The sequence below is a fragment of the Haemaphysalis longicornis genome, unplaced genomic scaffold (assembly GCF_048455015.1).
Source record: "Haemaphysalis longicornis isolate Haplotype H1 unplaced genomic scaffold, Haemaphysalis longicornis Haplotype H1 scaffold_5, whole genome shotgun sequence".
NCBI classification, from domain to species: Eukaryota; Metazoa; Arthropoda; class Arachnida; order Ixodida; family Ixodidae; genus Haemaphysalis; species Haemaphysalis longicornis.
The window spans coordinates 159,658,348-159,683,073 of NW_027526385.1; the positions used below are offsets into that span (position 1 = coordinate 159,658,348).

General features: G+C 46.9%; 1 protein-coding gene across 1 annotated transcript in view; it reads left to right on the top strand.

Moving 5' to 3' along the window:
• Positions 1 to 15,053: 15,053 nt before the first annotated feature.
• Positions 15,054 to 24,726, top strand: part of LOC144138798 (uncharacterized) — a gene marked incomplete at its 3' end in the record, with an annotated part of 34,379 nt that continues 24,706 nt past the window's right edge. The window contains 3 exon segments of the mRNA XM_077671268.1: positions 15,054 to 15,421; positions 19,442 to 19,816; positions 22,332 to 22,492. Of these exon segments, the coding sequence (XP_077527394.1) occupies positions 15,169 to 15,421; positions 19,442 to 19,816; positions 22,332 to 22,492 (789 nt within the window).

Below are 24,726 nucleotides of genomic sequence, written 5' to 3' on the forward strand. Positions count from 1 at the left end.
GATAAGTCGAACCCCATCGTGCTGACTTCTAGCTTCCTTTCTAACCCCGTCATGTAGATCATGAACAGCAGCGGAGAGAGAGGACATCCTTGTTTCAGACCCTTGTAGGTGTATACAGGCCTATTGTATGTTTCCCCCTCCCACACTATTTGCACTTGGTTCTCCCGGTATAGCTCCCTGAGTAAGCTAATGAATTCTGCCCCAACTCCCTCGTCCTCCAGGATACTCCAAAGCCGCTCCCTGTCTACATTATCATAAGCCGCTTTAATGTCCAGAAAGGCTAACCACAAAGGTCGGTTTTGCATCTTCGCCACCTCTATGCATTGGCTTACCACGAATAAGTTGTCGTCTAGTCTTCTGTCCTTTCGAAACCCATTTTGAAGCTCCCCTAATATCCTATTTTCTTCCACCCACTGCTCTAGTTCGAACTTCACTGCCTGCATTGCTAACCTGTACAGCACTGACGTGACGGTTACTGGCCTATACGAGCTTGGGTTTGTCCTGACTCCTTTGCCCTTGTACACTAAGTTCATCCTGCTCATTTGCCACGCGGCCGGTATTGCCTTTTCTTCTATCCTTGTTCTGATGGCTTGCAGTAGCTTTCCCTTGCTCTTTGGTCCTAACTGGTTAATCAACTCCATCGGTATCCCATCCGTGCCTGCCGCAGTATTCTTGGGGACCTTTTCCTCTGCACTTTTCCATTTCAGCTTGTCCCCATCTATCTCCAGACATTTCGGCCTACCCGCCGCAACATCTCTGTGTCGCTGCGGGGCCTCTTCATCCACCTTACTGAACTTCTCCGTGATGATTTTGTGCAGGTATGCTAATGCTTCCTCTCCCTTGAGCATCTGCCCCTGCTCGTTTTCTATAGCACCGCCTTCTGTGGGACTCGTACGTTTCCCTAATGCCTGCACATGGTTCCAAAACCTTTTCGGCGCGTCTCTACCCCTTCCTCGTATTTGCGCTACCCATCGCTCGCTGTCCCCCTTTATTTTCGCCTGCACTAATTGCTGCACTTCCTGTTTCGTTTTCTTATACTGCTCCCATTTTAGGTCCACCTCCTCCTTATGTCTCCCCATCCTCTTGGCCTGCCTGTGCTCTCTAGACGCCTGTTTACGCCTCTCTATCGCCGCCTTTATTTCTTTGTTCCACCAGCTTTTGGGTGTTTTTTTTCCTCTCCATCGATTGGCCCCCTCTGCCTTGACTATTTTTTCCTGCATAGTCTTGATGAGCCTGTCATATTCCCACTCTTCTCCAGGATTTCTTTCTATGTCCGCCTCTATGCTTTTGGCTATATCCGCAATTTGTTTGCTGTTTAACTTTGTGCGCTGCCCCGGTCGACCCGTTTTTTCGCCCCCCAGTTTCCCAAAACTCAGGTTTATGCGCTTGTGGTCACTGCCCAGACTGTGGCCCCCTTCCTCATCTATGGTCATGCCATCCAACCATTCATAAAGTCCCTCTGAAATAAGGCAGTAGTCAATACTCGACTGTCTCCTACCACACTCCCACGTTATTTGACCCTCGCATTTTTGTTCCCTATTTACTATGATCAGCTTCTGGTACTCACACATATCTAGCATTATATTTCCGTTGAAGTCGGTGTACCCGTCTAGATCTTCAATGTGGGCGTTCATGTCCCCTACCAATAGTACCTCCCCGGAACGTTTCAAATCTTTGATGTCCTTTTTTAGACACACCACCAGTTTTTCGTTTTGTTCTTTGCTATCCTTACCCGTCCACAGGTAAGACACCCCTAAAGCCATCTCTCTACACTCCACTATCCCTTTCATCCACACATGTTCTTTACATTCTTCTTTCACTCTCTTCCAATTAGTCCCCTGCCGTACCAGCATACCTACTCCTCCGCCTTTTCTCAATCCAGCCGTCCTGTTACAACCTTCCCATGCATACTCTCCGATTACCGGAGGTTCCTCCAAGTCCCGTAGGTGCGTCTCGGTCACAGCGTATACCTGGATATCTTCCTCTTCTAGCTGCTTAGTAATCTCCATCCACTTCTCTCTTTTCCTGCCACCCTGCATGTTTATGTACGCGATATTCAGTTTCGCCCCTCTCTTCTTTACACGCCGTCGTCGTCCCTTTCGTTTGCCTGCACCGATCTGCACCGACCCCGCTATCTCCCTTCGCTCCTTGCATTTGTCTACGCCATCTTCTCAAAGGCCGATGGGCCCCCTAAAAAAGCCACCGTTCGCGCCGCGTGTCGTCTTCCGATGGCTGCTCCCACCTGCCCGTTGAAATGCACTCCGTCACGCTGGAACGCCCTTTTCCGGCCCATCCATCGGACATCCCTGTTGATGTCTGCGACAGCGAAACTCAGCTCCTTGCCCAGCTCCCGTATGTCTCGGCTTACCGCTACAACTTCCCTTTCCACATGTATTCCTCTCCCAATTATCTCTGGTACTGTGCTCACGACGACCTGCACATGTGGGCACAGCTCCCGAAGTTCCTTCACCCCCTTTTCTAGCTGCTTGCGCACTCCCGCGCCCCTTCCCTGCAGAACATCATTGGTTCCTCCTGCGATAATCACTAGGTTCTGCCCCTGCATATTTTCCCACATTTTATCCTTTGCCTTTTCTAACACTACCCTGACCGTCTGCCCCGGGAACACGCCAACCTGCACTCTCTCGTCCTCTCTCACCCGGCCTCTAATCTCCATTTCTGAGTACCGCATGTTGGAGTCCCCCGCCACGATCACCATGCGCCTTTCTTCCTTTTCCTGGCTGCCCCCCGGCGCGGCCACCTGCTCCCGCACCGGCTGAGTCAGCGCCAGCTCGAGATCGTCTTCCGGCGTGGCGTCTTTGTTCTCCTCCTTTCCCTTCTCGGGGTCAAGCACTGCCGACCCCTCTGCCTCGTGACCTGCTTCATCGTTTGTTGGGATGTCACCCTTCGTCGCCATTTTGACCTCCATTTGCGCCAGCCTCGCTTCGAGTGCCTTCCTCGATACGACTTTCCGGCGCACCCCCTCGGAAATGCTGTGCATTTGATCGTGCCCCTCGCGAGTTTTCTTCTGAACCGCAGCACCAAGAAGCTGTTTGCTCTGTCTCGTTAAGCGCTCGTTAACGTAGACAGGGAAAGATGACTCGAAACCGAGGTCCGTGGTAGTCATTCTCAGCTTTCTGGCCTTTGCGAGTACATCGATCCTTTTTGTCCGCTGGACAAAGCGGGCGATGATGTTTGACTGATCATGCCGTGCAGTGGGCATACATCGATGTCGGCCTCCATTAATTCTACCTTCGCGAGTGCGCCAATTTTTTTAGCACCATGATGGGTTCTCCGTCGAGGGGGACGCCTTTTATTTCCAAGTTATTCAGCCGCGAGTACTGCTCCAGTTCCTCAATTCTACGGGACAACTTGGAATTTTCAGCCTTGAGTTCCTGGTTTTCTTTCAAAACATTCTGTATCATCTCTCTCAGCTTATTTATCTCAGTCAATCCGTCCTTTACAGCACGGAGGCGACGGAGATCCGCTCGAATGTCCCGCCGAAGATCATCAATCGTCCTTCGTCATGACTAGAGCGAACAATGATCAGTCAAGTACAGTAAAAAACAAAAATCGACAAAGTGAACAAGTGCGTTCGGCATCGGTGCAAACAACACATAGCAATATCCCAAAACGGAATGCATCACCTGCAGAAGCAGATGCAATTGAAACACGCAGTCGATGTGCACCGCTGCCGAACTGCGGAGAGCTGTGTTGCAGCTCCTTTTCAGTCAGAGTGAACGGCTTGCTGGCCTCTGGTGGGCCTAGATCGCAGCCCAGTGTTTCGGCGTAGCAGTCGCACAAGAAATCTTTTCACTGTTTCGCGTTGGATTGCATGCTGCGGGCAGTAGCACAAGAGATGCGGCATGTCTTCTTTCACAGAGCACACAAAGCACAATGGCGAATCCGCCCAGCATATATCTTGAACAGAAAACTGCCAGTGAAGGCAACTTTCAGGCGTAGTCGGTGTTACGATTCTGCGCGCCGCTACCATGTTCGCGCGTCCTGCAAAGTTTCGCGGAGTCCCCCGGTATAAAAGAAAGCTGCCTCGGACAAGCCGCAACTTACCAGGGAACGGGCGGATCGCGGGCGCCTCACTGTCGGCGTGATTCAAACTTCGGCGGCTGCAAAGACCCTACGTGTAGCAACTTGCCCGTAGCCAAGATCAGCTCCCCCTCTCTCCGACTCAGCGTGCGCCGCTTCTACCGACCCCTCACGAACTCTGGAAAGAGTGTTGTGTGTGTCTGTATTATGTTCGCGCCGTGTGCAAAATCAGGAGGAGCGTTGTCTGACCATTAGGATTCAGCGTCCAAAGGTCCAACGAGACGAAAGATCCAATGATACGAAAGGTCCAACCATGGATATTCCGTCTCGTTGGATCTTTCGTCTCGTTGGACATTCAGGCTCGATTTGACCATGAGACTCGGTGGATCTTTCGTCTCGTTGGACATTCAGGCTCTTACTATTAAATGAATGTTCGGAGCACTCTAAAGTTACCTTGAATGCCCTCTACCGCAATATGGTTGTGGGACCTTCTGCATTTTCACGTGCAATAACTTTTACACGATAATTTGAAGTAAAATGTACGCCTGGCACCTCTGATTTCCGTCTTAAAATTGGCTGCGTCTGCTGCAACCCGGGGCTTCCGAGCCGATTCCCCCCGAACTGGCTGCTGCGCCCCACGGAAGTGACGTACGTCAACAAAAAAATTGCGTAATTGCATTACACTGCAATTACTTCAATAGTATTGCATATATTTTTGGCAGTGATACACTAATACTACAATGTTAAGATTTATTTTTAGCCTGAGTTTATTGTCTTTTAATATGACGTCACCTAGTTACCGTGACGTCATAGACATGCTTTGTAGATGTTTGCATTATATTTTTCTCTGCGAAACTCGAGTTTGTTATTGTTTTTGACAATGGAGAAGAGGAATTTTGGCCCCGTATTGGCATACGTACGGGTAGATTTCACTCTGGTACGGGCTTGTCTGTTCCGAGTTTGTTCCGTTCATGGAGGAAAAAAGTTTTCTTCCTCCATGGTTCCGTTGGCCTATTTCAAATATTCCGGCTTCGCGCGGTGCCGAGGCAAGCAAGAATGTTACGAGCGTCGGCGTTGTGTGGAGTCGCTCACGAGTGGTGCGGTGCTGCGCTGTGTTTTCGTTTCATATGAGGTGTTCAGCTCCAAGCCTGTGTCACCGCGCTTGTATCTTCTGCAGTAATTCACAGTCTTCAAAGTCCGATGACTATTCGTGGCAGCAATGCGAAGTGCTGGTCAGCGCTTGCGCAGAGCGCAATGTTTTCATATCAAATACGTACGTATCAGAACCAAATGTTGCCCCGAAATGTGCAGTAAAGTACGAAGCACCATGTTGCCTTCAAAACGTGACCGATGTGTGTGGTGCGTCATAGTTTTCCAGAGGTTTATTGTTTGTGTGAAGCTGCTGGCGCCGCAGTCATCGATGCTATCATCACAGTCATCGTTATACACGGTGTTGTGTCGGTATCACAACGCGAGGCAAATACTTTGATACTGCTCCGTATTCGACTTGCAAGTGTCCAGATTCGTGTCGCTGCAGGAGTGTATACGTGAATAATCTAGAGCCCCATCAGTTAGCAATGGTGCGTCGCAGTGACAGCTAGTTTTCGTTCGTTCGCTTCAACTTGCCGTGATCCCTGTCGTTACAAGCGTGGCCAAAAAATGCGCCGGATATCTGTCGTGAGTTACTGTGGCATTTTCCGTGTGTGTTGTGTTCGTGTGCTCCAAAATTTACGATGTCGCCAAACGTACGTGATCGTGCCCATTTATGACAGGCTAGGTGATGTGGCTTCAGCAATAACAGATGCTACGTGCTGTGTTGAACTGTTATATCTACATTCTAAGCATACCATCTAGGTGACTCTGCGTAGTTGTTGTTTCTATTTGATCTAACCTCAGTTGCCTTGTTCATCTTTTTTGCAGGGTATTTTTATTTACGTGTGCACGCAGCGTATTAGCACTAAATCAACCTTACACACTTACCTGTACATGCCATAACCCTCTTTGCAATCACGTGTGCATGTGCTACTGTTACCCTTCAGTATTTCGTCAGCTACTGTGCATGCTAGCAAAGATTGTTTGCATGTCGCTCTGAACCATTGCTAATAGCCTGAATTTCCTTTAGTATTACTAGCATACCTTTTTCTTTCTCACCTGCTGGCTTCGTGTTGCTTTTAAAAGGAATGAATGATTTAACGCTGTGTATAAAGTTATGTCGGACAAACTTGTAAAAAACAATACACAGGATATACCTGCTAAATTTCACAATGGCACAAAGCACGTACACTGATCGCACAGGCTAAAAGTATGTCTGACGTGCTCCACACTCTTCATCTGCCCCTCAACGCAGTCATGCTTGATTTTTACCCAACCGGTAAAACCACTTCTGCTCACTGACGAGCCAGGGTCACTGTCACGCCCACTTCACAACATGTGGTGAAAGCAGTCTGTTCTGATTTTTACCCAACAAACCAAACCACTTCCACTCACTGACTAGCCGTGTAGAGTCACCGTTAATAATTAATTGTTACTAATAATTAAAAAAATCCATATGTAACTGTAGCGATGGTGAAGTCCGGGGTGGGCTACTTTGACGGCGCTTGTGGATTTCAGTGCATTTGGACCAAGAACGGCTCTCACGGGGTGGAAGCCCTAACATCCTTCTGCTCGCAAATCCATAAAATATTTCTCTGTCTCGTTGTTTAATGCAATGCATAGTTGAGGCCATTGAAAAGCACCATCAGAGAAACATGAGAAAGCGTTGCTTTTGCCTCCGTGGAATGAACCAAGGTGGACCCGCTAGGTATATCTGCATCTAAGCATACATTCGGTGCTACTGCGCAGCCGACTGGTACCCGTTGGCAAACCTGCTTCCCACGCAATAACACAAACACATGCCTGTTGCATGCGGCCTGTGCACATTTTGTTTGTCTGCGTGGAATGGAGTGGCTGTGCCAACAGGAAATAATTCATGAAGCACTGCAGGGCAGTGCAGCAGTCGCCAGAAAAAATTTCCATCGGCAGAATGGCAACTGGCAGGCTCCATGGTTCAACACAGTGGTAATTCCAGTGTGCCACCAATGCAACAAGTCTCTCCATGGTATCAGGAGATTCGAATATAGGTTAACAAGGGCGGTGTGACAACTGTCGCCGTGCTGAAAAATGCCACAACAGGGCTGTATTGTGCACAGATTTTTGTTGCCACTCCCATCCCACCAAGTTGTGCCAGCTTCCAAGTTTACCCCGTATCATTTCAAATTAACTGACGTTTGCTGGTGTTTGATTGATAGATGCAAGCACCACTAAAGTGTGTCTGTCATCTTTAGCACTAAAATCATGTTCTCAAGGGGAAACCGAGTTTAACGAGGTTGTTGCGGACATGAAAGCTGGCAGTGCTCATGGGGGTCGTAGCAGAAAAGTTGCAGCATGGCGTCGTGCTGTATTTGCTATGTTGATGTTATAAAGTGCATGGTATTTATATGGGTCATACGTTTCAAACAAGGCACCAGCTCGAAGTCGTTGTTGTCCCTTCCCTTTGTTACACTTTGTAGTCGTGCTCTTTGTTTAAAAAAAATTATTAGAAACTAGCTAGTGTAATTACAATTATAGAACTAATTTTCTGTGAAGGGAATGCTGCCTTGTGCCGGCTAAAGGATATACACTGTTTTGGCTACACACATCATAAGACAAGATAGCAACGCAATACTCTACAGAGCCCGTGCACAAGCTGCTGCCTTGCATTGGTCTGACCCACAGAATTGACAGGAACAGCTCCCCAGGACTGATCCCGAGCAAAGGTTCTGGCTCGCTCATGCCCCTCAACTTCACAGAAGTCAATGAAACCTTGTTACACAGGCTGCGGCTTAAAGTAGCATTGACCTGAAAGTATCTGCACACAATCGGACGCGAGGACAGCCCAGACTACCTTCTGTGTAAGGCTGTACAGAGACAATTGATCATTGGCATAGTTTTTGACCAAGGTATACTAGTGGGTGAAAAGACCTTGAAGCAGCCTTACTACGCTTGAATGCTTACCCTCTGTCTGAACGAAAGATTTTTGGCACGTGGGCTGACACGAAGAAGCAAGATCGAGCTGTCAAATCGCTGCTTGTCCTGTCAGGACTCTTGGGTCTATGTGGTGAAATTTCACAAACTGCGGAACTATTTTTTATGCTCGGTAAATAAGTTATGCGAATTATGCAGTGATTAGTCTCTTTCTGCGCCCCGTACATGCTTTAAGTGTACAAAGTTCATTGGTTGATTTCACTGTCATTTCTCATACCCTCAGTATTCAGTACCTTCCTTGCCCCAGTGGGATTTAAGTAGCAGGCCCAAGTTCAATTTCTCAGGCTGGCCTCTTCTCCTTTCAAAAATCTTTTACTATCTCTACCTCTCTCTTGCCAGCATGCCAGGTGCTTGTAACGGTTTACTAGGATTCGCAACAGTCACCATACGATAAAAATTTCTTATGACTACTTTCATTGCTGAAGTTCACTGCACTCAGTGTACTAGGGTGTTTGGCGCACAATATTAATTACGACTGCAGACAGACTACAGTTCTTAAAGCCCACATCGAAATCCTGCCACGGACTCGTTCTTGCCTTCACTTCGATAAGGCTGTCACAAATGGGTTGATCAGCCGAACATGCTGGAAGGGATGTTTTTCTACACTCTGAATTAATGTTTGATCATTGTGCATACATTAAAGCATTTTTGCTGGTTCTTCCCTTTTATCTCTTGACACCCAGTGCAACCAATGGGCTGGTAAAAGCTGTGGTTTGTCATATGTGTTTTCAGTTCATAATGGTGCATTCTGCTTGTTGCCAAAGCCAACTGCAGAAAAGTTCTTCAGCCATAATGCAGTACTGGCGATGGTCTTGTGGGCTATAGAAGCAAAATGTACTGGTTGTTGGTCAAATAAAGTGAGCCGATTTTAAATGTTTCTTCCCAATGCCGGATGTGCTTTCTTGGAGGTTGTGTGTTTGCTTAGTCCTTTTGGGAACAGTTGGGCATGTATGGCTCATGTGTTGGCCATGAGACTAATCAGCATTTGAAGGCTCATATGGGGCAGGTACAACTTGTACAGCTGGTGAGCGAAGGGATATAACTATTACATTTCCGATTTTCTTGCAACATGTATACAACAATTAGGATTTATAATTTAGCTGCAGTTCTTTTTTACGACAATACTGCTATTGTGCCCATTATAAAATGAATAATAATTACGACCAGCCGCCATACGTTGCTGGCCGTAATGTGTGCGGCGTCATCAGAAAACATCATGCCATAGTTACTCCCGCCGTTTACCGCGCACGTGTGCACGCGTTTTGCGATGAGCGTGCGGCATCAACCTGGCTTGCCCGTGGTGCTGGGGAAAATACCAGGGAAACAGTCACGTACATCTGCGCCACAAGGATGAGTACAAGACACCTCGCAGACGCCCAGCTCGCGAAGCCGGTTCTACCGCGTGCCGACGCATTTCACTTTAGGAGGAATGGGAAAGCCTGCGGACAAAGCAATCCGGGTCAGCCAGTCATGCATGCGGAAAATGGATATGACGATGACTACTACTGCCACAGTGAGAAGCGACGACAGAACACGTACATAAACAAATTTCGCAATACGTGGTGGTGTGTCCTTCAGGGCTTCAGGAGGATCTAAAAAGAAATCCTCCAGCTCGCCTTGCGTCACTTAGTGCAAGTTTCGCCAGTTTTTAAGACGAAGGTGTAATATCAAACGCGAAAACTGACCGTACATATACGTGGCGTCGGCGGGTGGCACTGGTGTACTTGAACTCATTTCGCCAGAGCAGCAGCCAAATCCTATCACTACGGCGCTAAACCGGCACCTTGGTAGAATGGAACCTTGCTGCCACGTGCTGCCAGCTGCAGGTGCACGTGGCAGCACGTATACGCGTAAACGGATGCGCACGCAGCTCTGACTGCGGGGTAACTTCAGCGTGATGAGCATCCAGAGCATCCAGTCTGCGGGGGAACAAATTCGTGATGAGCATCCAGAGCTGCTTGTCAGAAAACGAAGGCATGTATGCTTCTTTCTTTTTGGACAACAAACGTCACATGGTTGGCCGGTTCTTCATCACTTGCAGTGGTAGGCTGTTGGACAGCTGCTGCTATGACCAGAAGCAACATGCGCACTACTTACATGACGTTTGTGTATACAAATTATGTGCAACAACGCTTTTATCAATTTGGTGTTGACAGGAGCTGTGGGCACAGTTTATGTGGGAGACTATTGTTGGCGCTACATTTGCTGCCCTTACCAGCGTGTGGTACAGCGCTGTGCTCTCGCTGTTTATTAGTTACCAGCACAACGGTGTGTGAAGTTGGTGAAATGAAGTACAGTGTATCTCCTGGATTGGTCGGTGCTTCCTGCTTCGGCGTGATTCTTTCCAGGCCATCACTAACAAGGGTGGCAAAGTTGTGCTTGTGCCAGAAGCCAAATTTTTTTACACTTTGTGATCAGTACGTGTACCTTGTAACTTTGGAAGCTCGGAAAAGTTGGTACAACATGACCAAATATACAGAGTTGTAGGCACGACGAAAAGAGGCATATTAACACGCGTTTACTCCAAACATCTTTTTGTCACATCCAATATAATTCAGGCCTCTTTTGTCCCGGCTGTGCTGATTTCACTCCCCAAAATAAGGCACCTGCTGGTCTTTTTATGCACAGAAAGTATGGTGAGGTTTCAAAACATTTCAGGCTGCTGCGCAAAAACGCTGGTGTTCCGCGGCGCGTACTAGAGTGCACCAGAGTGGAAGATCAAGTGCACTGGGCACCAGTAATCTACACCCAAGAGAACTCTTGTCAAATGAGGGCCTTCAAAGGCATTCCTTCGGCCTATTCTCCCCACAAAAGCCACAGATTCTATAATCTAAATGGGAGCGCAAGCAGCCTTCGTGCAACACTATTTAGACCTTTGCCGGCAGAGTCTTCAGCCAGTGCCCACGTTTGAGGACACATGTAGACCCATTCTTCCCTATTGAGCCACAGCAGATCAAACCTGATGGCGTCAGATGGGGCGCGCATACACCTTCCAAAATAAAAAGAAAGAAAGAAGTGCGGTTACAAAAGCCGGCGAATTTAAACATGCAACACAATATCCTCCGAATCCTCCACTCAGAGTGGTTTTGCCTTGCCCGCAGGTGCGCCGTAGATAATACAACACCGAACGACAGCCGATGTACCAAGGAGGAGAGTTATCAGCCTGCGCTTACGGCGCGTACAAAAAGCGCGTGCTTTTCATCGTCAACAATGAAAAGCACAGCCGACCTAAACATGCGTGCCGGCACGGCCACTTTGCACGGCCGGTATGGTACTTCGTACTACAGGTTTTCCCACTCAATTTAATCCAATCGCCATACAATTTAATCCAAGCGCCAGCGAATTTAATCCAAGTGCCTTCTAATTTAATCCAAACGCCATCTAATTTAATCCAAGTGCCAGCGAATTTAATCCAAGTGCCAACCAATTTAATCCAAACGCCAACCAATTTAATCCAGCTGTTGGAAGGTTGTTCAGGGGTGTTTTGTGAGGAATTAGGCGAGCTTTGCGGGCTTTGATGAGCGTGGTGGTATGAAAACGGGGGGTTCTTAATGGACATTAATTAACATCCGCAGATCAGAAGAGCGGTCTCGTTTGATCCGTAAATGTCGTGTGGTGATCGTCTGCGAGATCGTCAGAAGTGTCCTCTGCTCGCGTATTGTTACCCCAGCAGATTTGCCAGCGCATTTTTACGTGAGCAGACGACACTTCTGTCGCCAGCAGGCGATATTTCTGACGATCTCGCAGACGATATTATAATTCGTAAATATAGCTTAACACTGCATAAAAGCATTGAATTATTGTAAATCAAAATGCAAAGGACATTTATGTAATGTGTATTTATCAAAGGAAGTTGGGAAGGCATTGTTACGCGAAGATGAGACGGTACTTCTGACGTGTGTTATCGACGGCACTGTTGCAGACGATCAGCTCACAGCAACGGCCTGCGCGTGTTGGTAAACGTATATTTAGCTGTTCGCATAAGACATTTTGCCCATAATTGATTAACAAACCCCACGTTCTCACGACACCACTTGCAACGAAGTCCGCAAAGCTGTGCCCAATTTCGCCCAAAACTCTCCTGAACATTCTTGTTGTACCTGAATTGATTTTGTTTGCGAAGGAATTAAAGTTGTTGGCGCTTGAAATAAATATTCTATGGACATTTCAATTAACCTGAGCCGGAAAACCTGTAGTTGCAGTCAGACTTGAGAGTGGTAAATAATCACTTAGACATCTCATCACTTTTACCCCCCCCCCCCCGATTCTGCCGTTACCCGGTTATAGCTATGAAATGAAATAATGGATGAAATATGAAATGAAATGAAAACATGGATATGAAATAAGCCCCTTTGATTTACTCGTTTTCATGACACACGATCCGCACATCTTATAACATTGCATGTGGTCATAACGGCTATATGACTCGACCATGTGAAATAATTTATTTAGTGGGTCTTTCACATTACAGCACACAAGGAACAATTGAACAGTCTTACGACACCTCGCGATATCTCGAGGTGTAATATGTAGCGATCATACTGAATGTGGTTACATATTCTCCATGTTAATGGCAGCGCAAACAAACGAAAAGTTGTGTCTGTCATACGCTGCACATTCAATGCGACTGATGTTCTCAATGGCCTCTTTCCCAGCGTTGACAAGCATGGAGCGCCGGTGTTGTTTTTTTGTCACACCTGCTGGCGCGTTCAGGAGCGCCTGTCGATGTTCTTCTAGGTAGGCCTTGACATTGAACTTGAACTTCGAAAACACCTCTTCAGTTGGATTGAAGAAAGGGCTGTAGGGCGGCAGTCTTTGGATCGTGTGTTGGCTCACGGCCAAAGCCGCCACTTCCGCCCGTCGATGGGCTGGAGCATTGTCAAAAATAAAGACCGCCTCGCCGTCGGGGTCCTGTTCATGTGCTTGCTGCGACGCTTCTTCAAGGAATTCGTTGAAGCCTGCCCAGTGTACCTTGTCGGCGATACTCCAGTGGACGATGCCGTTGGCCGACATACAGAGCAGGATGTTTACATTTGCCCCTCTGGTGCCCGTCACAAGTTTTACAGCCGGAGCACCTCTCTTCGCTCTTGCAAAACTCCGCGCACACCACACATTAGAATTGGTCTCATCAATGTAGTAGCGTGACACCGTCGTGCCATCGTTTTGCAGCCATTCTGCGTACTCCCGGCGCTTCGCCTTGACTTCCGGGCTGTGTCTCTCTACCGGTCTGAGCGTGACCAACTTCAGGGAATAGCCGTGGCCATCTAACAACCGGTCGATGCTGGAGAAACTACTCTCAAGGTCTGGCATGGTTTCGGCGAGGGCAGACCGAATCTGAGAAAGCGTGAAAGATGGGTTATTGTCAACAATCTCGGTCAACGCGTGTACGAAGGTCACGTCGAACTTCTTTGACGAACCGCCACGTTTTGTTGTGGTGCTGCGGTCTATTGCTGCAATGGATCTAGCCGTCTTGACGTTTATGCCAAGCGTCTCAGCGAGGAGTTTTAAGTCGCCACCGCACCGATAAACCTCAACTATTCGGGCTCTGTCGGCATTTGAAACGGAGTTGTACTTCTTCTTTCCTTCACCCGGCGCTTTCTTCGGTCTTCCTCGGGACATTTTCTAACACCCGCAGGCCAGGACAGCGGTCTTTTTACTCCGTCGGTGGCGTGTGGTGATCGTGTGCGAGTTTCTTAGACATATCGTCTGTTCCAAAATTGTTACGCCACCCGACTTGCCAGCGTAGTGTAACTCGCGTCAGAATTATCGTCTGCTCCTTAATTGCGTAACAATGCTTTAAGACTTTTCGTTGGTAAAAATTCATTAATGCTTTTTATGCAGTGTTAAGCAATATTTACGAATTATAATATCGTCTGCGAGATCGTCAGAAATATCGCCTGCGGGCGACAGAAGTGTCGTCTGCTCGCGTAAAAATACGCTGGCAAATCTGCTGGGGTAACAATACGCGAGCAGACGACACTTCTGACGATCTCGCAGACGATCACACCACGCCACCTACGGATCAAACGAGACCACTCTCCTGATCTGCGGATGTTAGTAAATGTCCATTAGGCTACGCGCATATCATATTTCGCACGTAAGACATCAAGGAACACCACGTTTTCATCACACCACGCGCATCAAAGCCCGCAACGCTCGCTTAATGCCGCACAAGACACCCCTGAACAACCTTCCAAAAGCTGGATTAAATTGGTTGGCGCTTGGATTAAATTGGTTGGCAGCTGGATTAAATTCACTGGCACCGGGATTAAATTAGATGGCGTTTGGATTAAATTAGATGGCACTTGGATTAAATTGACTGGCGCTTGGATTAAATTGTATGGCGATTGGATTAAACTGAGCGGAAAAACCTGTAGTTTCGGCGATCAACAACGACGACCAAATCCAAGAAATAATAACAAAAAACAGGTGACGTCACTTCCGTGGGGCGCTCCAGCCAGCCGCGATCGGGCGAGGCTGGAGCACCCCGGGGGAAAGGATCCCCGGGGTGCAGCAGCCTTTGCCCTTAAAATTTGAGTCTGCTTGCAACGCTATTGACGGAAGTAAGCTTGGTCGCGAGTACATTGCTGAGAGTGCCTGAATATGACTTTAGTTTTTCATTAGTACCTGTTTTATCTTTCGGGCAAACTATAAGGGTTTTTCTTGTTTTTTTGTGCAATAATATCGAGTGCTGCACCACCTGAATGAGTGCAGCATAGAGTTTCATACAATTATTGTATAGAATGTATGAAGAACACAAACTTGGGCTAGTTGGTACATTGCAAAAACGATAACTACTGCGCATAAAACGTCCCCGTATTCGTTTTTCTATGTATGAAGCGTAATTAACTCCAATTAAACTCCATGTAGGGAATGAGGCAGCGAGAAACGTATCCGAAGAAGTGCGTTGCGTAGCGCTCCGAGCTCAGGTGCGGCCAAATAAGGAAACATGTTCCAGTGTCGGCGTCAGTGCAGTGTCCTTAAACCTATCGCCATTTCACGCAGAGTCAAATATGTTCTTTGGAGGACTGTGCCCCCATTTCAGCATGCCGTAAAGTGTCGCAAATGTCAAGTTACAGCCTGCGGCCAAGCAAAAAGCAGAGAAACTACCGCCAAATGGCGCAGATTGTGGACGCCGTTGTGACGCACCGAGTGGCGCGTTTTCGCGACCGCTGCAAGCCTCCGATCGCCGAGGACATTTACGATGAGATTCTTTTGCTCATGGAGGAAAAGCTCGAGAGTGGAAAAGTGTCCAGCCTCCTCGCGGTCAGCGAGAAAGCCCGCAAATACTGGAGAACGCACGGGCGAGAGTTTGTCGGTGAGTGTGTGCTTTGGTGCCGGCGCGGCGCTAAACCTAATACCTTGATCACGGGAGACTCGCTGTAGCGTCTGCTATTTAGTGCGTGCTGCGGCCACAGTATTGTTGATTTCGCGCATTAAATGTTTTGAGGGCAACCTTAATCGTGACAGATTGCGCGCAGTAACATATCACTGAAGTACTTCCTCACGATAGCGGGGGGCTTTATATACAACTACCGCCGTCAGCAAGAGCGAAATGCGTGCGCCACACGCTCGATCGCGCAAGCCGTCTGCTAGGGCTGTGATCTTAAAAGATAATTGACCCCTTACTCGCCCCGTTTCAGCAGCGTCAGAGTTAAGTACTTTGCAGCTAAGCCCCAAAGAACCTTTATGGTATCATCACTTTTGTTAATCGCAGTTTGGTGGGTCGAGTACCGCAAATACGACCGCAATTACCTGCGTGCGTTCTTGACGTGGAAAAAAAAAAAAAAAAAACTATTGGTGTAAAGTGTAGGCGTTTAACAAAAGTGTAGCCCTTGGTTTCTGTTGAATTCTTGCTCGATTTACTTTGTGTTTTGCTAAGATGTATCGTCGCCCAGAATAAATTCGGTAGCTTGCAGGACTTACCACACCCCTCGTCATCCAAAAATGATGATTGTAATTGGGATATGCTAAAAAAAAATAATGATTACGACATGCAGTTGTGTCGCAGAAACTGTTCGTAGGACGTAAATTTTCGATGTGGAAAGTTGAATGGTTCGAGTGAACAACTGAAATTTATTTGCAATTATCCTAACGTCGGGATGGTGGAGAATTTGATAGAATTTTGCTTATTACAAAGGTTTCTTCAAACTAAATTCGCTCGGCAAATTCACTTTTACTTTGTAAACAGGAAAAGAAAAAGCTGCTCTGAGCAGGTGCAGCAAACGAGATTTGCGGTTGCACTAAAGATGTATTCCTTCACATTTCTTTGGCTGATTCGCCAGGATGTTGATTAGAAACTCACAAATGACTTCTATTAAACTGAAAAAACGGTTGTTGCGTGCCCGTGGTGCGAATGACACTGCTCACTCTCAATGCAGATTGTCTAACACCCTCAACAGGCTCTGCTTGCATTCGACGAAGACTATCAGTGACTGTTGATTACGACCTCTCCAAAATAGCTTCCGATTGTGTTGATGCAAATCTGACGTTAAAAAAATTACCAACCCTTCCCAAAGAAAGTTGAGAGAAGTATTTGAAAGCTTTCTCACATGCAAAACTGCGTCAAAAGTGGATGAAAACTGTCGCCAAAAGTGCATCAAAGCCTTCGCTTAAAGTGCGTTCAATTGATCGTCAAACCTTCAAAAACCCAAATCGCAAACGCAGAACGAGCCCATTTTCGATGATTTTTCGCGCACTAAGCAAATGCATCTATGAACGATCTAAACGTATACCAATAGATGGTTTATGAGATAAAGGTACACATTGTACTCATTCTTCGTGGATCGATGCGTGTATCGTCTTATCGAGAAGTGCTCCTTTTTTGCGATTTTCTAGTAACAGTTTTGACACAATGGAAGCCCTCTTTTGCGCACGCGCTGTGTGTCTAGAGATTTTTTCAGAGCTTTCCCGTCGACCAACGGGTCTATTAGGAAATGCATTAGTTTTTTGACGGAATGAGATCACACTAAGAAAGCGTTCGCTTTATAAATTTGGCTCCATATCCTCTTGTGTCATGGCAAATGATGCCGTGAATGTGCTAGCAAAGCTTGGTGTGTCAGTTGTATTAGGAACAAAGTGATGCAACTGCTGTTTCCGTTTTCTTCCTCATTTATAAACGTTTTCCTCTTGCAGCCCATTGAGTAAAGTAGGTGTATTGTGGGAAACTCTGACTTGGAGATAGGCGTGAAATCTTGTCTTGGTTGACCGTTGCACATCATGAACTTGTGTTATGAATACATACATCTTTGCTGTGGTGCGAACGACATCCCAAGCTAACAAAATTGTGCGACTCCTCGTGGTACGGTTGTTAGAAGGCAAGAATGTGCGCGTAGGATCACAGGCTTATTTTCTCATTTGGAGGCTACTGGATGTGAAACTAACACTTTTGACATTAATTTTGTGCCAAGTTGTAAGGCTGACACTTTTTCTAGAGGCCACCCCTGTCTTCAATGATATCTGCCACTGGTTAAATTTTTTTCTATTCACTGCCCCGGCAGTTTAAACTGGATGCCATGAGAACTCACTGGGAAGGTCCCAGTGATTCATCAATGCATGAGCAATGTTTCCTATGCAATCTCTAGGCTCATGAGATAAAGTGAGTAGGATAGCAGGGACGCCACCCACTGCTTGTGAGATTACAAGAAATCTGCCTGCACCATATCTGGCAGAAATTTTCAAAGTACATGCTTTTTTTTTCCCTGTGGAGACTTCTGAAAGAAAAGCTCTCAGCTTTAGTATATGCTTTTCAAAACATAGGAACTAATTTATTTCAGTTGTGGCCTGGTAGCACCATATCTTGCCTACAAAGCATCACAGTAGCTGGAGGCACAGCCTCAGTTCACAAACTTTGTGTTTGTCTACAGTAAGCAAAGAAATAGTGAAGGAAATTTCAGGCTCGATTCCGCTTTGGAAGGGACGGGTTAGAAAGCGGTCCCAACATACTTAGAATGTAAATAAGTGTTCTGAGAGGACAAAACTGCCTCCATTTCTTTGATTAGTGAAACCTTTCCATTTTATTCACTTATTTATTTGTTTATCCACATCACCTTTTATGGCATTACATTACTGGCAATCTATACAAGGGAATCCTTTACCCTGACTGATACATACTGCTGGGCAACATTAATCGTTAAAAGGGCTCTACAACACTTGCGATAAACGCTCTCACTGTTTCCTTTGCGTCCGGAAGCACTGTGAAAGGTAGAGTTATCAACAGCATAGGGCGGCACTGTGTGATTAGATGCAGATATGCCTTCCATTTGTGCTTTGCCTTTTTGGCTTTCTTTCTAAAGTTGCTATTGAATGTGTTCATTGCTCCAACTGAAGAAAGCTGTAATGGCGTAATTCAAATGTTCAAAGAACGTCAGGACCGGGAAAGGGGGCAAAATCTTTTGAGCGAGTTTCCAAGTTGTCTGATGGGCATACAGCTATAATTTTTGGCTGGGGTACTTCGCGACCCCATAATCTAAGTACTGGTTGTGTTGGTCGGCTTTCTGCAAGCGTCCCAGATTTCAAAAAAAAAAAAAAAGAACTGAAAAAGTGTTGCACACTAGTCCATTTAATAGTCATTAGCTTCCGTGCAAGTCTCACAGTTAGGGGAAATGAATTTGGGTAGGAGCCAGCCTAGCTTGTATTATATATGAAAAAATGCAATCAGAAACCGTCCCCCACAACGGTTGATGCAATTCCACAAGCATGTTCTTCCTGTTGTGGGACACATTTGTGTGGGTAAACCACTACCTCCTTCTCATCCTTCATCTCTTCCACTACTCTCTTCCACAACCTTTCTACTCAGTCCATTCTCACCAGTTGAGAAGTTGATGCTGCAACACCAGTAAACGGTCTAACAAATGCCGAAAGACCATAAAGGGGCCAAGTAGCATGAAAAATGGAGTTGCATCAGGCATGTGGAACAGGGGAGCAACAAGGAATGAACAACGGAACTAACAGAAGGAATATCGACAATAGGTAGACCATCCGTTAAATGGAATGGCTACCAACGGGTTGTAATTGATGTAGGGGAAGACCAGGTACTCAAAAGAGCTATGAACTTTAAAAGACTTGGGGGCAAGGAATGGATTTGGCAAACTCACAAGTAGCTGGAAATTTTTGGGAGAGGCCTTCATCTTGCAATGGACACAATCGGGCTGATGATGATGATGTTGGTGGTACCAATAACGAAATGGAACATTGGAGAAGAGAGAGACCTGGGTGGAGGAGTGAGGTGATTTGGAGCCTCAGATCAAGTTGCATGATTCTGAGTAATTGTGGTTGGAATTGAGTGTCGACAGGCTGCCTTGATGTTGATGTCAATAACGTTGCCCCCCGGCTGCAGACCTGGTGGACCTGCAGGAGCAGCTGGGCCGCCCGTCCAAGGGCATCCTGCTGAGCAATGGCCGGGCGCTGCTGTCCGAGTCGCTGGCCGAGGAGGTGGTGGTGCGCTATGTGGCCGAGCGGGGCCCGCACAGCGTGCAGCGGGACATGCAGTCCCTGTTCGAGCTGCCCCTGCCCCTGATCCAGGCGCACGTCCAGCGGTCGGCCAATGTGCGGCTCGCCAAGGACCGCCGGTACATGCGGCTCAAGTTCGAGGAGCGCATGACCGAGCTGCGGCAGCAGGCCCTGGCCGACGCCAAGGCCAACATGAGCAACGGCAATGGGTCGGCGTCAGGGACATCTTCATCTTCCAACGGGGGTGGCAGCATGCCCACAGGTGCGCAAAACTACTGTCTGATTGATTGATTGATTGTAGGGCTTAACGGGCCGAAACTACATCGGCGCCATGGTGCGCACTGTAGTGGAGGGCTCCTACGGATTAATTCTGACCACCCGGTGGTGTTTAATGTGTGTTGAAGTCTTTCCAAACGGGCGTTTTCGCTTTTTGCCTCCATCAGAAAAGGATGGCTGTCTTGTGGCCAGAGATATTGTGCATACCGGCCAGGTTTCCCAAATCGTCTGGGAGACTCTCGAATTTTGATTGTTTTGCACGCCTGTACGGCCGAAACGAAAACCTCCCAAATGCACACCCGTGTCAGGTCAAACCTTTCTCCCAGTCTGGTCTCCTCACTGTGCCGAAGCTACCCGACAGTCTAAGACAATCCTACAGCAATTGACATCGTTATCAGTGAAGAGGTGAAAAAGTGTAGTCGGCCATGCGCACAAGTTAAACTGCTTAGTACCACAGAAGCGCTAAAGGTGAGAGGCAGTTCAGAGTAGTAAAGAAAAATTGCACCCAGTTTCGAGCACCCATCCTACCGGCGAGCTGCAGAAACACCTTCCATTCTGCGTGATGAAGTTTTTTTCATCATTATCCTGTCTAACACAACCCTCAGTCACGTTCTTTTGGCAAGGAGTCACAGGTGGGAACATTGTTACGCTCTATGGTATTACCAGGACTTCCTGAAAAAGGTGGCATCAGCCCCACCAAAGATTTAGCACTTGACCAGGGATGCACACTTCATTAGTTGTTTGAACGAAGCAGTTCAGATCCCACACTGGTGTAACTAAATTGAAAATGCGTGTAAATTATTCCACTCTGCTGCTACTAATTTTTCGATCCCCCCCCCCCCAGTCAGATTTCCCTAATGCCATCTCGGGGGAACCTGGCAGGCATGTACTGTGTCTGACAAAAGCATATCTAGGGGAGATGCAAAAAACACTTGAGTGCGAGGTCGAGTGAGACGTATGCTGAGTTCTAGGCAAGAATATGGCCTGAAGACATGTAAAACCCACAATCCAGACAAAGGAGGATGGCAAGTGCTCGTTTCCGTCAACATTCTCTGTCCTTCGTCTAAAGTTTTGCGCTTTACAGGACTGCGATGGAGTACCGACTCGCCCAAAAGTCTTTAGGGAGTTTGACTGTGCGTACATGATGGCAACCCGATCATCATCATCATAGCCACCATCATAACCATAGCAACAAATTCAGAGGAATCTAGAGGCATCTTCACCTAAAGGAGTTCGGAGTTCACAGGAATCTTTACCTAAAGGGTAACTTTCTATATAAGATGGGCTGTGGGCTCTCCAGAAGACTTCACTTTTAATTAGGGGTGTGTGAATACTCTAATGCGAACCGAATAGTACCCCCGCGAATAATTCGATTCGCGAATATCTACTATTCCAGTTTCCAAAGGTTCCCTGGCTTTGCGAAAGCGAGAGATGTCGGCGCACCCTAACGCACTGCTGCTTCACTGTCTGCTCGGCAAGTTTCATCCAAATCGCGCTTTCGACGAGTGCGCCTTGCAGAGGCCATAAATGTTACCCCGCTTCACGGCGTAATGTGCGATTGTGTCGATAAGATCTTTTTTTCAAGCCGTCGCCATCGAATCTGGCCGCCATTTTGAATTCTGCGACCATATGTTTGCATGTTAGGGCAGCTTCCGGTAAAGACCGCCGCCGTTTCGACAGCACTTCCGTTAGTTTAGAATCAAAAGCGGTCGTGGCTGCTTTTAATGCAGTTCGTGTAGGGTTACTGCGTGTTTACTTGTTTTTTAGACCACAGTGGATAGCGCAGGCTTGTTCACAGCGACTGTACTGCGAGCTTTTTTTCCGCTATGTATTATTCACGCTTCACGCTGTTCATGTGCTTCCAAGAAAGTGCCTCATCGTGGTCCATGATTGTGGTTGTGCCGTGTTTTCGCATCCCATTGTTCATGCCTGCAAAGTGTTCACTTCTGAGTTGTGAGGGGCTGTATAGCCGTTGCGTATAATTGCACTACTGCAGCTGCAAAGCAAGTTTTTTTTACTGTGCATCGTGCCCATTCCGGATTCCTGGAGTACCGCCGATGCGAGTTGAAAAGTGCATTCTCTGGGTCGAAGAAGAACGTCATGCCTCCTGAACATGCGACGATGTAGCTTCTGCTTTTGCACAAAGACCTATGAAAAATCGAGGCCTGTAAAAAAAATTGATATCCAATATTCGATTCGATATTCGGAGTTTTTTCCGTACTCGATTCGATATTCAAATTTAAAGTTACCATTCGGCATTCGCACACTCCTACTTTTAATGCAAGAACATTAAGTGTCCCATTGAGTGACAAAGCTAATGTCAGCAGCATCCTAAACAACAACGTTTTCATGTTTTGTTCCAGGACAAAACATGAAAAATCAGGCAGTTCAATGGGAATCACCTCAGTTAGATTCCCTGGGTAAAAACTAGGCTGAGAAGGGCGGTTCTCGCTGGCACGGCTGCAACTCTTACGCTGCCTTCTCCCGTCCTGTTCCACCAGGGGCCCCGGCCGGAGGCAGCGGCACAGAGCTTCCCGTGCTGCTGATCAAGCCGATGCCCAAGCGCAAAGCCAAGCCAAAGAGCCAGGAGCAGAGGGCGCGAGACGCAGCCACAGCCACCCGACCGGTCGTGCAAGTGCCGGCGCCCGTCACTTCCTGGCAGGTCAGCCGATTGCTTTGTTCTGGGTGGCATTTATTCCATTTGTTTACTGTTAATGGTAACGTTGTTATTGACAGTGCATGAAGCAACGGCAAAAGAGCTTGAGGGAACTGCACATTAGTTGGTCGCATTCTAGAGCACACTTATCACTTCTATGAAAAACAAAGGAAAAAAAGTAGACAACAAGTAAATAAGCAAAGAACGAAGAAAAAGCTTCACAATATATACAGTCGACTCCTGTTAATACGAAGTCCATAGGGTCTGCGAAAAACTTTGATTTAACTGAACTTTGAATTAAACAAAAGGCGCAATAGCAGCATCGTTATTAGTCCGCAACACGTCTCCCCTCTTGATTCCATTGAGAATTTCGACTTTTGTCCCCAAGTTGACTGTGTGGCACGGAGGGCCATGGTAGTTGCAACTTATCTTCAAAATAGAAACCTGAAGCGTCCACTGCACAAATGGTTCACGTGGCGCTATGCGAAGGGAAAAAAAGAAAAAGCTGAGAACTTCAAAACAGGGAGATGCATGCGCTGGCGCGTGTCTCAACTGGCCTGCCTCTTGATCAACTCTGCACTGCCTCAGTTGTGATGGCGTGGACATCAGTGCAGAACACGGTCCTGTTGTTGCGCTTACAAACATTGAATTTTATTCAATTCAATTCACTTTATTCAGCATTCTTTTTACATTCATAAAAACAATGCCAGGACAGAAACAAAAAAGCCACAAAAACGTAGCTTGACGGGGTTTCTGCCCCACAAATGTCATCGGAAACAACGAGAGGAAAACTCATCATACACTTTCATAACATACACTTAACACAGATTTAAAACATGATACATTTTTGGTTTGTCCTAAAACACAAACTTGATATGCAGGTATGCAAAAACAAGAATACAATCGAAAAGAAAACGGTGGATACATACAAACACATGTGCGACAAAAATGAGCAAAAAAGGACGATCGCCTTGATGCTTTTTATTCGGAATAACTTGCAATTAACTGATTCACTGGTTTTGACTTCGAATTATTGAGCGTGTAAAATTGCCAGGGCCAGCACATGACTTCTATTTAACTGAAAATTCCAATTAAGCGACTTAGAATTATGGAAAGTGTATTCTAGTGAAAATTAGATGTGAAATAAAACAAATAAAAGCAAATTTGAGCAACAAATTTGTCAACCTATGTACACTACGAAGTCACTATATTTCAACCCTTTTTCCTCTTGATGTGTGTTTCGCAGTAGCAGCTAAAGCCAGAAAGCATGAAGAACTGTTGCATGTAATGCAGGTGCACTATACTTGGGGATAACTTTTATGGCATTGGAGAGAAAGCTACTCGGAAGAGGGGGGGAGCTATCTGCTTTATGTTACTGCGCCAAACTAGTTCCCGATAAACTGGTTTCAGTTTCAGCATGACAGATAAGTATTTGCTTCACAGTTCGGTTCTTTGCATAAGCTCCGTGGCTGAGTGTGGTGAACCACGATCACCGAGCACGCAGGAATACTATTGGCGTCTTCTTTGCACGCTTCATTTGTTTCTAAGCACAAGACAACTTTTTGACTAAAGCGCTCGGACCGATTTAATAAATTACACCGTGGGTGATACCATCCAACTCTAAACCGTCCAGAAATTACGGGAATTTTGTCAGCGCTGCAGTTTTGAAGGCATGCACTGATATTTGTAAACTCTTCTGGGGCTGCAAAATGGGCAGTGATCCTTCTGTGTTTAGCGTACTTACATATAGCGGGTGCAGTTTACCAAAAGAGCAGCACGCACACACTACAGCGCGAAGTCAAATCCCGTTTGGATCGCGTTCAGTGCGCTGAAGGGTGAAGCTATTGTACCGCTGGACTTTCTGGTAACCTTAGGCGGTCTTCCAGTCGCCAAAAAAAGCTGTCTTACACTTTGGGGACTTCAGGGTACTACTCAGAACATCCGCCTTGAGCTGTGCGGCAGTACGCTCGCTTACATCGTCAAGCTGGCTAACAGAATGAAATGCTGAAACGACGGAGAGTCCTGGTTGCGTCAGTCTCACTCAGGCGTATACGTTGTAGACAACTTGCTTCGTTTGTGTTTTAACAGCTTGTGGCCCTCAAGCTTCTTGAAAATCCTATGCCCGAAATAAATCATGAGCTGCAGTAGGGAAACGGAAATGGAGCTGCTGTCATGGGCCGGCTCGACGATGACGCCATGCTTTTTTTTTCTAAAGAGAATCCATGCAGCGCCAGTGGCGA